This window comes from Papaver somniferum, chromosome 5, assembly GCF_003573695.1.
Source record: "Papaver somniferum cultivar HN1 chromosome 5, ASM357369v1, whole genome shotgun sequence".
In the NCBI taxonomy this organism is placed as follows: Eukaryota; Viridiplantae; Streptophyta; class Magnoliopsida; order Ranunculales; family Papaveraceae; genus Papaver; species Papaver somniferum.
In genome coordinates, this window is record NC_039362.1 from 123787847 (window position 1) to 123801916 (window position 14070).

The window sequence follows — 14070 nt, forward strand, 5'->3', positions numbered from 1 at the left end:
AAATCTTGTAATGGTTTCTTCTTTCGACTTCGGCCCAATTCTGCGCAGTAAGATTCTCCTTTAGTCGTAAATATAAACCTATGTTTTGAACTCTCTTCTACCATTCTGTATTCTCTTACGGGCATACCATGAAGGGATTGAACTTCTTTTCTCAGATTTTTTTTTGGATACTTGTCCAACCAGTATCCCGTCGGGTATCCTTGATTACCATATTATGCAAAATGATGCAAGTAAGCATAACCATGTTCATTTTTATTGGTTCAAAAAAGCGATATGGTCCATAAATTATATGGAACTTCCTCTTTAAAATACCTAGTGCTCGTTCAACATCCTGCATACTTCCCATCTGCTTTTTATTAAAATATCTTTATCACGGTTCTTATCGTGTTCGGGTATCCTTGCACTAACGTTGACTACGCTTGATAATTTTCGTCTGCTATGAAATACCACATGTTATAATTATTGTCCTTGACGATGAAATGGAGAGTTGGAGCAGTTTCATACTTCAGTTTTTTAAATAAAGGAGATTTATGCAAAATATTGATGTCGTTGTTGCAACCAGGGAATTAAAAAAAATTCGACATATCCAACAATCATAAGAAGTCGATGCTTCCAGAACAACGATTTTTTTTGAATATTGACCCTTATACTAACCTTACCAAACATAAGGATATTCATGCCACACCCAATGCATGCAATCAAGGTTACGTAGCATTCCGGAAATGCCCATATTCACATTTTCAACTAGTAGTCATTCGACATCATCTTGTGTTGCTTGTCGTAAAAAACGTGGACCGAAATGGGTTGACTACAGTTTCTCAAAACATACCGAGATTTTCGTATGTTGTTATTTTTTCCTTACAAATGTACACATTACAGGCATCCGTTGGCACACCATAACTTAAAATCCTTAGAGTTGCAGTAACTTTTTATTTAGGACTATATCGAAAGCTCTCCAGTAAACCTAATAACCAAGTAACGTGTCATACATAAGCGACGTTGGAAGTCTTAATCAGAGTACACACATCCATTGATAAAATAATCACACATCATTTGTTGGTGTCATTCCTCACGAAATCTCCACATATATCTTCTTGTAAAAACTGCTCTTGGTTCTGGAGCTCGCGGTATTTGTCCCATGTATAATTGTCTCATATTGTTGGTAATCATTCTCTCATCGTCTGAATCTTCATCCATTTGATTCAACTGCTGCATCCAAATTTGTTGATGTTGGAGAAAGATTAGCGCATCTGAATGTGTTTCCTCATTTCCAAATTAGGATCCATTAATAAAAATTAAACCTTAATCAAAACGATAAAAAAAAGTAATATATTGAAGAAATTGGATGAATATATGTGAATATAACAAATAAATGGAAGTTGTGTGTGTTAGATGTCGATGAATGAGATTTATATAGGTAGGACGGAGATATATCCGTTGGATAATGCATTCGTGTCGTCTATAGTTGAGCCGGTCGGCTTAACTTTATCCAAAACTCGGCTCCAGTTGAACTGAGCATTGGCTCAACCAGGGACAATCATCTCTAGTAATGAAGAACGACTCCAACATTACCGATATACTTTTTTTTTTCACCGTGAGAAGATGAATTTACCCATTACTAGATGAATCAAGGTCATATCTTGGACATCAAAGTTTTTGTTACAGAATCATGAGTACTATGTCCGTCAGTTTGTTGTAAGAGATAAGAATGTGATATCTGATTCTACAGGAAAAAAGATAGAAGCATTAGTTCAGATTTTGGGTATGTTGACAATTTCCACAAGATATTCAAGACTGGTGTAAGGAAGACTTTCCCATATGTACTTCACTTATTTAATCAATAAAATCGCTATTTTGAATAAAAAAATTTGCTCTGCTGGACTTGCTCAAATTCATTGTTTATGTTAATCTACTTGTCACCCATATATTTCTCCCCCATTATGTGTCTCCAATATGTGGAGCTAGTTTAAACCCCTCACTTGTGTTTTTATCCCTACTTATCAGATGTGAGGTTTTATTCTACCTAAGAAAATTACAAATAAGATAAATGTCATACAAAGAGACTTCTGGTGGGATAAAAATTCGGGCACTAGAGGTTTCTATCCTAAAGCGTGGATCAATCTCTGTAAACCAATGAAAGTAGTAGATAGGCTTAGGATTTAGGGATGCCCACAAATTCGATTTAGCGAGGATTGTAAAATAGCCTGGAGACTAGTTCAGGAACCAGACTCCTTATGGGGTAAACATTGAAACCAATATATTTTAAATGAAAAAGCCCCTTAAAAGTAAAATCACTAGATAAATGTTCTTGGACATGCAAAAGCTTATGTAAACGATTAGAACTGATAAACCAATATCGTATCTTGGAAGTAGGAAATGAACTTAGTATCAGTGTTTGGGAAGACAACTGGGTCCCAGGTATAAATGGAAATCTGGCCTCTTATCGCAATACGTTTAAAAATTCTATAACGCTTGTGGCAGATCTTATAGATCCCATCACTAAAAAAAAATGAAATTTCACCCTTATTTATGCTTCCTTCCCTGTGGACATAGCTTCACAAATTTGTTGTATCTACATGTTCCTAGACAAAATAAAATTTCTAAAACAGGATAAACTTAGATTGACCTTGACAAAATATGGGGTTTACATTGTTAAATCAATGTATGATAAACTTAATGAGGTATGAACAAATATTGTAAGTTTATCGCTACCTAAAACTTTTTGAAAACCTCTTTGGAAACTGAACATATCACAGAGAACTATTTGTTTTTCCTGGAAATGCATTCAGAATGCCCTAGCTACTAATGTTAAGTTATGCGGAAAAGTTAAAGACAAGACACTTGTTATTTGTAGGTATGCATAAGTTGTATGGGAACAAGAACCAAACCCAATCACAATCCTGTCTGGCCCACCTACTAGCATCCTTGATTTATGTAAAAATTGGTTCCATACCTCAAACCAGGTGATAACAATATATTTACTTCTTACAAAATGTGGTTTATTTGGAAAGAAAGATGCAACTAAGTTTTTGAAGAAAAGTCTAAAACAACTTCTCAGCTGTCTAAGAAGTTCAGAGACACATCCTTTGTTGGTCTAGAAAAGATTCACATAAGAAAGACAATGATATCTCTAATAAGAAATCTAAAATTCCATGGAAAGCTTCAGAGCCCCACTCTCTTAAAATTAATGTAGATGCGGCCTGGATCTCTCAATTTTCTTATTATAGATATGTTTTAATTCTAAAGGATGACGCTGGTGTATTCGAAAAAGGAAGAGCATGACCATCATCAAGCACAGACCCACAAGAAGCAGAAGTTGTAGGGGTCCTACAAGCAACCTAATGGGCAAAGGAGAAGAACATCAATCATTTCAGTATTGAAGGTGATTGTGAAATTCGTATTAATCACCTCAATAACACCCCCTCAGATGTATCTGACGCAACAAAAACATTTTGGAGGAAGTGGATAAAGTGCAAACTCTTGTTCAAGTTTTTTGGGTTTTTGTTTTGTTCCTAAGACAAGAAATGTTGTTACAGATTCCTTAGCAATATTGCAAAAACTTTAAAGTCTGAATTGGATCAGACTCACAACCTTCCGGCCTGTATTAATCAAAATTTTCTAATAGATAAATATAATATCAGGAGGAATCGGTCCTTTATATTAGATGACTCTACTACCTTTGTAACTCAGACTCTTTATGAGTCTTAATTCTATATAAATAATTAAATTTCACAAAGAAAAAAAATCCATTATAACTGGTCTTACGACCAAACAAACCCATTTCCTCCTAGTGAGCCGGATATCATGATACATGACATTATCGTTTTCCGACAAATTCAACTTTTTGTTTTTGGCAGGCATTTACGAATCCACTTCTAATGATGAGTTATAGTATTTTAGGCAATGTAGTTAATTTCGGTCGAGATTTATGTAGTCGATTTCGGTCATTTCGTCCGAAATTTCGGCGAAATTCCGGATTTCGGTCCAAGAAGACACGATTTTGTTAATTTCGGTCGGACGAAATCTTTGCGAAAATTTCGGTCGGAAACGCGTTTTTCGGTCGGAATTGATTTGTCTTGGCCGGATTTTTTTTTCTTTTTAAATTGAGTGGACTAATTTCACGTACAAAAATTAAAAAGATTAATTCACTCACTAGTATTATTGCTTGTTGCTGTGTTTGAATTTCTTGAGCTAAAATTATTATTTGGTGTTGATGATGAGGAAGGTGAACAACCAGATTTACTAATACTATGTTTCTTTTAAGTGATTATCGATACGAGGATATAAAATATGAAACCGAGATTTTACCGAGATTTTAAAACGGAATTTTCCCGAGACAAAGTTGTACCAGTATCTCGGTGTCGAGCGAGACAATCCGAAATCCGAAATTGACTACCTTGGTCGAGATACTACCGATGATATCGTTTTCGGTGTTTATCTGAGATGCCAATATCGTCGATACTTCACTGATATTCACCGAAATATTGTTTTTCGGTCCCAACCGATATTCATAAATCCGATATTGACCGCGTTGATTTAGACATGCTTTCATGGGAAGGTCCTACGAATTTCAGATCCTCGTGATAATATCATAAATGCGGGACACAGTAACAGTTGCATGTAGGTGTACGCGTCACCATATCGACCCAGAAACAGACCCTCGGCCTCAGTCCGTTCACATTTTCAGTCCCATCTCATGAATTTCTCTGCCGCTGCGACAACAAATGAAAGAAACGAGTTAAAATCATCCATCACAGAAGATCAAGTTTCAAGACGAACGGGGTTTCAAGACGATCATAATCATGTCGTGATACAAGTTATAAATTCCGAATGAGAAACCGATTTCATGAGGATAGTTGGTGGAGGAGGAATTACTACTGTTGGAAGGCTAAAACGAAGGTCTAAAATGATGATAATTCATAATTCTGATAGTGTCGGTGGTCTTTTATTTCGACGGACACTGACATTGATACTGTTTTTTGCGTTCGTCGGAGTTCCTAGTTTGTATCTTTATTCAGCAGTCTATCATCCTTTTGACTTTCATTCTTCGTCAAATAATCTTCTCACTGGTTCTGCTTTCTCTTACAACATCAATCATTCTGAGGTGAGTGACTAATTTGCCATTTTCTGCTCTTTAATTTTTCAAATTTGTCTGTAAAGTTTGTTAGGAGCTTAAAACACTAGTTAGGGTTTGTCTAATTGTTGCCGAATTTGGGGCGTTTCAGCTCAATTTTGCTGTAATCAGAAAAAAAAGGAAACATCTTTTTGTCTTTCTAGACTTGATTCTGCAATGCACGCACATTGCTTGACAAATTGTCAGCTCATTTTGATGTATTGACTTGATTTTGCAATACAACACACACACAGCTTGACAAATGGGTTCCGAATTTCATCTCAGTTTGATGTATTTGGCAAAAGGGAAACACTGATTCTAGACTTGATTCTGCAATGCACACACTAGATGAATGACATGGTCAATTTACTTTGCACATGGCAAAAGAGAGTACTCAAAATTGATTTCTCTGTGTTGAATACTGAGCCACAGAAGCTCATTGGGGTCATACCATAGTTGATTAATAAAGTCCATGATAACTAGACTTGATTTTACTCCCCCAGTTGGACGTAAACTCTGTCTGCTGACTAATTTATGGACCAGTAAGTGTAGGTTTTCCTGAAAGTAAGGGTGATACATTGCCATTATTTGGTGTCGCCTTTAAGAACTTGTTTGTTTGCAGCTGACTCGGCGTCTGAATCTGAGTTAACCCCTGACTCGGACCGAGTCAGCAGTCAGACCGTTTATTTTCCATTTTGAGTCAGATCTGACTCGACCTCTGACTCAGACATAACCCCTGACTCGGACTCATTTGAGTCAGGTAACAAAATACCCCTGACTCATGGGACCAAACCACTGACTCACTTATTTCCGAGTCAGATGAGTCAGATCTGACTCAAAACAAACATATCGACTCAGATCCAGATGAGTCAGGTGATTTCACTCAGATCCAGATGACTCAGATGAGTCAGGAGTAAACAAACATGGTGTAAGTGTCAACTGTGCTTAGACAGATGATGCACAATGTGGTCATGGGAATATCATCCTTTGAAAAACGAGGAAAAGGAATAAATCAAGAAATTATTAGTGCTTGATGTGAGATTGTAGATGGTCATATCTTTCTATTTTTGCAATTTGGTTTTGTCTGATCTGTTTCTGCATTAATTCTGCAGGATAGTGACGAAGTTAGGTTGGAAAGAGTTTTAAAAGAGGCATCAATGGGTCAAAGAACTGTAATCTTAACTACGTTAAATGAAGCATGGGCAGCTCCAGGTTCTATTTTTGATCTCTTTCTGGAGAGCTTCAGGATAGGAGATAACACTAGTAAACTTTTGAATCATTTGGTGATTATAGCTTTGGACCAAAAGGCATATAGTCGTTGCTTGGCTGTTCATAGCCACTGCTTTCCTCTTTCTACCCAAGGAGTTGATTTCTCTAAGGAGGCTTATTTTATGACCCCCGACTATCTGAAGATGATGTGGAGACGAATAGCATTTTTATTGTCTGTTCTTGAGATGGGATACAACTTCATTTTCACGGTAATTTTTTTATGCTTGTTATTTATTGCAGCTGAGCATATCTCTACTTACATGATAGCCTTTATGACTGTGCCTAGAGAGTTTTTCTGTTATCATTTCAGTTGCACTTGTTATATATGTCTTCGATGTCAGGGTCATAACATTCTTTTACTGCTCTTTGAGAAAAGCATATGGATTATTTGCTTTCATTCTTTTCTCCGCCATGGGTGAATCATTAATTGTGCTGTTACCTTGTGCTATTATTCATCGCTTCGTTAAATATGCTCAGCATTATCAATTTCTTATAAATTTCTGAAATGTAGAAGTATTTGATCAAAATCACAATACACCTCCATAATATTGCATAGTCTGTTAGTTATACGTTGGTTTCCTTCTGTTTAGTCCTATATCCTTAAATCTCTCTAGATTCCAGGACCCATCAACTTTCCATGTCTAGTTTCGGGAAACATATTATACATCGGTAATGCAATTGTTTATTCAATACTGTGTTGTCTTAAGTGTTTGATTAAACTCAAAATTTTAGGAGAGTAGATCTATTAAGTCTGTAAGTAGAATGCAGACAAAATATGTGGAATTGCCTTAAATATTTCTTAAAATAGGTAGCGGGGCATTGCTGAACAATAAATTATGGATGGGAAATACATTAGCTGTACATCAAACCCCAATTGGGATTTACTGAAACAATATGCTACACTCTATCCCATTTGTTCGTTTTTTTATTGATATCTAAAACCAGTTTCTTACATTTGTCACCACAGTAATTTTCCTGGAACCAGAAGTGTGTTTCTCATGACCATGCTGATCTTGAGACCTCTAATCCTCGAACCTACCTAAGATAAGAGATGATGGACTTGTGGATGGTATCTGGATAGGATGTGCCTTACATGTGGTAATAATTGTAAGGTAGTTTTAGAAGACCTTATAAAGCATTCAGTTTCCTAGAACCATATCTTTTTCTTAACACCGGGGATATTCATACCGCATCTTGCAACCATTTTGGGTATGATAGGTTTTCTAAATTCTAATCAATTTGTCGCTTTTTATATTGTATTTTATCCTAGGTAGGTCTTTCTTGGTTACATATTGTACCCTTTTCAATGGTTTTTCGGTTGGTTATTCTTCTCTAGGATGCTGATATCATGTGGTTCCGGGACCCGTTTCCACGATTTTATCCAGATGCAGATTTCCAGATCGCATGTGATCTCTTCTTCGGCAGTTCTTACGACCTACAGAACCGACCAAATGGTGGGTTTAACTATGTTAAGTCCAATAACCGAACAATAGAATTCTACAAGTTTTGGTACTCCTCAAGAGATATCCATCCAGGATACCATGACCAGGATGTGCTTAATATGATCAAATTTGATCCATTTATTATGGAGATCGGACTGAAAATGAGGTTCTTAAATACTGCTTACTTTGGCGGGTTTTGTGAGTCAAGCAAAGATTTAAATCAAGTATGTACCATGCATGCAAATTGTTGCTTGGGTTTGGATAATAAGGTTCACGATTTGAAGATCATGCTCGATGATTGGAGAAAGTTTTTGTCTTTGCCTCAAACTCTGAAGAGATCAAATCAATCTGCTTGGCGGGTACCGCAAAATTGCAGGTATCTGTTTCTTTCTGTTTTCATGTAATCTGGAGTTGTCAATTTTATGTTATTTATTTTTTTGCTCACAAAAGTTGTATGGTGGTTGCAGCCTTGCATCTCTCCACACGAATAACTTGCCGATGGAGAATGTAGAAGAAGGAGTAGTAGTAGAAATAGGAGACACACAAAACTAAATCCATATAGGTATGGTATGTGGCCATTTAAATGGATGCCTTTTAACATTTTCTCTGGTCAGTAGGTGTTTGGTTGATACATTTCCATGTGCTCGAAACAACATATCATTAGTTATAATCATTTCATTCCATAAATTTTTTGCGAAACCTAAGATGGAAAGATTTGCACATTTTTTGTATAGATTAAACTGAACTGTGATCATTCAGTTATTAAATGTGATCTAACTAGAGCAGTGGCGTGTAGACCACCAGTTGAGCATTACTGTAAATCAGGGTGCCACGGGTTAACATTGGTTTTGTATTGTAAAGCCTGTGACACTATCTTTGGGAATTTTCCCACATTTGCTAGCCTATTTCTCTTGGTTAATTTGGATTCACAGAAATAAACAGGTGTTCAATAAAGTTCCCTTTTGCAGCACTCTGGTCTTGAACTCTGCTTCGGCCTTACTCAAGGAGTGTACTGACAATCAGAGTACTGCAGGCGCAACCGCGCAACATAAGTTAAAATGTTGATATGGCGCTTCTAATCATGTCAATAATACATGCATTAGTGTAGTGATCATGGTAAAGCTGGGAAAATTGCAGGATAGGCGAGACACGTTTTCAGGAACGCCAACATCATGGCAGACCGGAGGCGATTTTAGAAGCTCTATTGCTTCCTGCCAGCTGAACTTCACCATGATCGTAACAGACTACAGTAAGTAAGACCAATCTTGGTGTTCGCCACTATATATCTGTTGGCCAAAATTAAAAGAGAAAATTGGTCAATATTTTATTTTGGGGAATCAACTAGTATTGGGTAGTGTAGCATGTATCATAAGCCCATGTTAATATTACTACTCTCAAAGAGACCACTGCAATCTGGCTTAACCTTCTTGATTATTACAGGTAATAGACACTCGAGTGTCGCGTGGACACAAAATACATTATACAGTAGTATAATTTATTAACTGACCAGAAAAATTACTGACAAAACATTAAGCAACACACCATGGCACCAAAGACCAAACTATAAATTTGGTAGAAACTTACTGATAAAGTACTATAAGCTTGATCGAGTGATCATCACTGACACAAGTGAGCATTTAGGTCTCTGGTAATCTTATCGAGCACATCAAGGTATGAAAGTGGAGTTGGCGAATCCTCGTTCAGCTTCTCATACTCGACACTCCATTTCACTACATTCCCTTCTATATCACCCTTTTTCGGTTTGACGTGCAGTGTCACTGCAAACTTCTTATATACGTTCATCACTTCTCCTTCGAATAGATCGTGAGTTATCCTTCTCTTTTCATCGTCCATCTCTGTTACTTTTTCCTTCACACAGTGTGGTTTTCCCTCTGCCAACATCCAAAATCAAGTGTTAGAAACAAAAGGAAATGAAGTGATTAAAACCGCACAAGGCACACGAGAAAACAATATAACACTAGGTTTTGTTTTTAACAGATGACAAACAAAAGGTGTAGTTTAGTAGTTTGTTTGGTACCGAGAACATAGTTCCACTGCTTGACGGAGCCAACACTAACTCCATCTCCTTCAATAACTTGGATGTCACCATAGACAAACGGCATGATCTTTGGAAGTTCGGTGACTTCATGTTTGTACATTGAATAATACTTATCAGCAGAGCAGTGGACTTCTGTTTTGAAGGATAGTGTCCCTTTCAAACAAGTACCAGTACCACCAGTAACAGCACCAGCCATTGATTTTCACAAATATGTACGTTTTCCCACCACAAACTGGTATTACTACAAGTGTTAGACTGATACTTTTTCTGGCTATTTTATTTCCTTGCTCGCTGTGATGATCAACCTTTTATAGACTATCTAAATCAGAGATGGCATTATTGAAGCTGAGGTCAGATCATATTAGTGTTCTTATCCTGATGCATGCATGCACTTTGAAAATATAAGAATATAAAAGCTATACCCGGATTCAAACCCACTTGCTTATATTATATGCGACAGTTATCACCGTGATGGTAGCCATGCACGCCTTTATGAGCTATGACTTAATCCTCAATTATTAGCTACCGAGTTGCATGCAATCAATGGGAGGATGAGTTAGGTTGCATTTGTTCAACTGTTTTTTTAGGAGACTTAAGTGGTATCATTGAGACCAATAAGCCCTCATGACAAATTCAATGTGAAGGGAGAACCAAAGGAAAGCATCACTCAATTGATTAATATTCCTAAATCCTAAATACACCAAGATTAATATCAGCACAGAAAATTTATACGGACTTGAAACTTATCAAGCAACAGGAATTTTTGGTTCGCCTAAATTTACAAATGCTTCTGCCCGAACCATGCGTGCTGTTGCTGCACTCCATGATACAAGATGGTTCAGAAAAACATCCACGTATTTCGCTTTGTCATTCTATTCAGAACGCAAGATACAGGTCTGATTAGTAAATGATAAAATGGTAAAGTCCAAACCCTTGGAAAGAACTAAAGAAGAAACAGAAGACGACAACATAAAAGTTTTAACATACCTTGTAGTCTATATAGTATGCATGCTGTAACAAAAAAAAACATGAAAAAATCAGAAATGGCACAAAACCGATATATTTAAAACTGAATCTAATAAAAAGAGGAGTTGGCTTACCTCCCACACATCCAAACTGATGATGGGCTGAAAAAGAAAGAACGAGTTAGTGCAAAACGAAATAACACAACACCTATATTTATCTTGAAACCTCCTAATCTAAAAGCACACAAATGTGAGGGTGAGAATGCGTACAATATCGCCAGATATGAGCGGATTAATGGCATTTGACGTTTTAACTATCTCGAGCCTTTTCTCTGTAGTTTTCACTGAATAATCAAAACACCAATTGTTTAGATAATAAAAGATGATAGAACATGAATACTTAGATGCGAAATTTTCAACTTCCAATTTGTAGGGTGGTATAGAGGTCTATCTCTGATATTGCCCACCCTAAATGGGGTTTTCTAATGACAAGAAAGAAAAAAACAGCAAGAGGAGTAATTTAGCTTAGAGATATGGGACTGGAAGTACTTACAGACAAGCCAAACCCAACTAGAACCAAACTGAGACAAAGCAGCTTCTACAAATTTTTCTCTAAAATTAGTGAAAGAACCAAAGTCCTTTTCAATCTGCTGAATGACACCTTCTCCGGGTATTTTACCACCATCTGGTTGCATCGATTCCCAAAAGAACTCATGATTCCAAACCTAGAAAACGTGGGTTAAAGCATTAACTTGTGAAGCGGGCACAAAAATGAAGAGATGTGTAGGAATTCATCTTAGTTTTTTACGAGTTGAGGGAATAAGAATTTGTGTACAAAATGTAGCAAAAAAAAACAAAAAAAAACGATCATCCACTAACACACCTGAGCAGCATTGTTGAACTCTGGTAATGGGTTCCCAAAATTGTATGTAACATTCACAAGCTCATCCAAGGTATAACCATACAGTGACTTGTTATCTGAGAGTTGTTTATTCAAACCATCCACATAATTACGATGATGTTTTCCCCAATGCATTTCAAGTGTCTCCCGGGTCATATATGGTTCCAGCGCATCCTAGACATACCATATTAGATATTAGTATAAGAGAGTTAAAAAAGGTAGCCTAGCATGCTCGTACTTAGTCATCCCGTGGACAAACGACAAGTGAGGGGTTAGGCCTGAGCTCATGAAAGTGGAAGTAAAATACAGCCTCAGAATAGGGCGTTCCAAAAGAAACTAGTACAAAAGTTCAAGAAGACGGTAAGATTAGTGTTCTAGCAAGGTCACCAATAATACTCCATAAGCTATCCGACTTGGTAGAAAAACAACCTCTGGCTGCAGAACCAGCAGGACTTTTGCCCGGTTCAGATGGTTGGACATTCGTCGAAAGGTAGTGACTCTAAATCCTAATTCTGCTGTCCAATTCGACTAGTTCATATAAATATTTTTTTATGCAGTCAGGTTTGGGAAGAAAGTATACCGCTTTACAATTGTAAAAGAACTAATACGACTAGGCTAATATCTGCATCAGCATTTTCTTAGTACATAACTGTCAAAATTGGTAATTGCTTCAACTCATGCATCAGTAGACACTAACTATACATAGGTTAGAAAGAAGCAACCAATAATTTCAACAACTTTCAATTTAAACCAAACATTAACAGGGTTAGGTAGTATTGGAAAAGTTAGAAAGATGTGCAGTTGATAGACTAAGTTGCCATCCACCATATGGTGTGCCCTTACTGGGGTTTTAATTTGTAAATGTGATGATTAATGCTAAACCTGGGAGTCATTCTGCAGGAGCAAACCGAAGAAAACTGGTGGGAGAAATACACCCAGAAATGTAAGGAGAACCAGGCCATCAAGTGAACATGATATGGATAATATGGATGACGAAGATGATCTAGATTTGAGCTTGAGATGATTGACTGTGTGTTTCTAGTAGCCATTCTATAGGTATTTTACTCTTCAGTCAAACCTTTAGATATTCTAACCGGTACAGCTTGAAAAAAAATCCTTGTATCTCTTAAATTAGTAAACATCAGGTTTTTTACTACTACAATGGTCTAGTCTGATGAATGGAACTGCAATCCTTGGATTTGTTAAATCTAGTACATACTGCAGAGATTTTTATGTATCTTTCTCAAGGTCGTTAGATATCTCGAGTTCACAGGATATATTTGAGCATACAAGTTGTACATAAACATTTCAATACACACATCCCAGAAAGTTTAACACTGTTTGTTTTATCAAACTATACCATTCAGACAACACACTCCTATCCTTCGCATACAATGCCTAACTCATGCTCCAGTTTCAGTTGAATATTTCATATTTCAACCAGATGCACAAAATTTGAACATAAGTTTCTAGTTATGCTCATATAAACTTGGTTTCAAAATTTTCCTAATTTGATCAAAAAGATAATAGTATTACTTACAAGTTTATAAGGAGGTGTTGTGAGACCATGGTAAGCTACAATCCTTGAATTCCTTCTAGTCTTATGAAACATTCCTTTCTGCAATATATATCAAAAGAAATTAGTACAGATAAAATAAGGTACCTAAAATAAACACTTGAAAATATAAATGACCTCAAATTTAGGGTACAACTTGCAATTTCCCAAATTATCTCCAAATTCTTAATATGGATGAAAATAGAGAGAGAGAGACCTTGGGAAGAAGCTTTTGAGAGTTGAAGGAGGTTGAAAAACTGGTTGCCAGAAGATGAGAATCAACAGAGAAAGGGTTCTTACAACAACAGGCCTCCATGTTTACTCTGTTTCACCACTCCCTCTCTCTAAAACCCTAAACCCTTAGAAAAAAAAAGAAGGATATCTTACCAATTTGCAGAACTGGAGTTAAAATGAAAAAGATAAACAGGGAAAACTAACTTCAGGAGAGAGAGAAATTTGAGAAGAAGTGAGAAATAAAAAAGATAATGACCAATCTATCCTTCCAACTATACCCTTTGAATCTCAGGCTTCCAGTTCCAACTGCTAAAGCCCGAAGGAAGCGAGAATGTTACCCGCTTAGTAACAGCTGAATGACAGATGATCCTACGTGGCGGACATAGTGGCAGCAATACGTGTCTTTTGAGTTTATCCAGGTCATCAAGATTAATGCTAAAGAAAATGATAAAGGTTTTTCGTGTTTCGATAAGTCATATAGAGAATCTAACAGTCATAATGGAGACATCTAACGACTGAGTATTAAGCAAAC

The 14070-nt window shown here is 36.7% G+C and overlaps 3 protein-coding genes across 5 annotated transcripts; 1 reads left to right on the forward strand and 2 right to left on the reverse strand.

Moving 5' to 3' along the window:
• The first annotated feature begins 4638 nt into the window (after nt 1–4638).
• On the forward strand, nt 4639–8897 carry LOC113282579 (uncharacterized protein At4g15970-like). Of its 3 annotated transcripts, none has more exons than XM_026531617.1 (5): nt 4639–5104; nt 6226–6591; nt 7719–8200; nt 8292–8386; nt 8793–8897. In XM_026531617.1, exons 1-4 carry the CDS (start codon nt 4847–4849, stop codon nt 8374–8376), a joined length of 1191 nt encoding a protein of 396 aa, XP_026387402.1. In that variant the 5' UTR covers nt 4639–4846; the 3' UTR covers nt 8377–8386; nt 8793–8897. The 3 variants fall into 3 exon arrangements, with proteins under 3 accessions (XP_026387402.1, XP_026387403.1, XP_026387401.1); XM_026531618.1 differs by lacking the exon at nt 8793–8897 and having other exon boundaries at nt 6226–6325; nt 6407–6591; nt 8292–8743; XM_026531616.1 differs by lacking the exon at nt 8793–8897 and having other exon boundaries at nt 8292–8743.
• A 114-nt stretch (nt 8898–9011) lies between these two features.
• On the reverse strand, nt 9012–10311 carry LOC113282581 (major latex protein 146-like). Its single transcript, XM_026531620.1, has 3 exons — nt 9863–10311; nt 9409–9716; nt 9012–9110 (listed from the first exon to the last, which is right to left on the reverse strand). Exons 1-2 carry the CDS (start codon nt 10077–10079, stop codon nt 9442–9444), a joined length of 492 nt encoding a protein of 163 aa, XP_026387405.1. The 5' UTR covers nt 10080–10311; the 3' UTR covers nt 9012–9110; nt 9409–9441.
• Nucleotides 10312–10520: 209 nt separating this feature from the next.
• Nucleotides 10521–13783, reverse strand: LOC113282580 (superoxide dismutase [Fe] 3, chloroplastic-like). The gene is made up of 8 exons (XM_026531619.1): nt 13522–13783; nt 13290–13367; nt 11732–11923; nt 11402–11573; nt 11119–11192; nt 10984–11010; nt 10871–10894; nt 10521–10755 (listed from the first exon to the last, which is right to left on the reverse strand). Exons 1-8 carry the CDS (start codon nt 13618–13620, stop codon nt 10630–10632), a joined length of 792 nt encoding a protein of 263 aa, XP_026387404.1. The 5' UTR covers nt 13621–13783; the 3' UTR covers nt 10521–10629.
• Between the last annotated feature and the right edge of the window lie 287 nt (nt 13784–14070).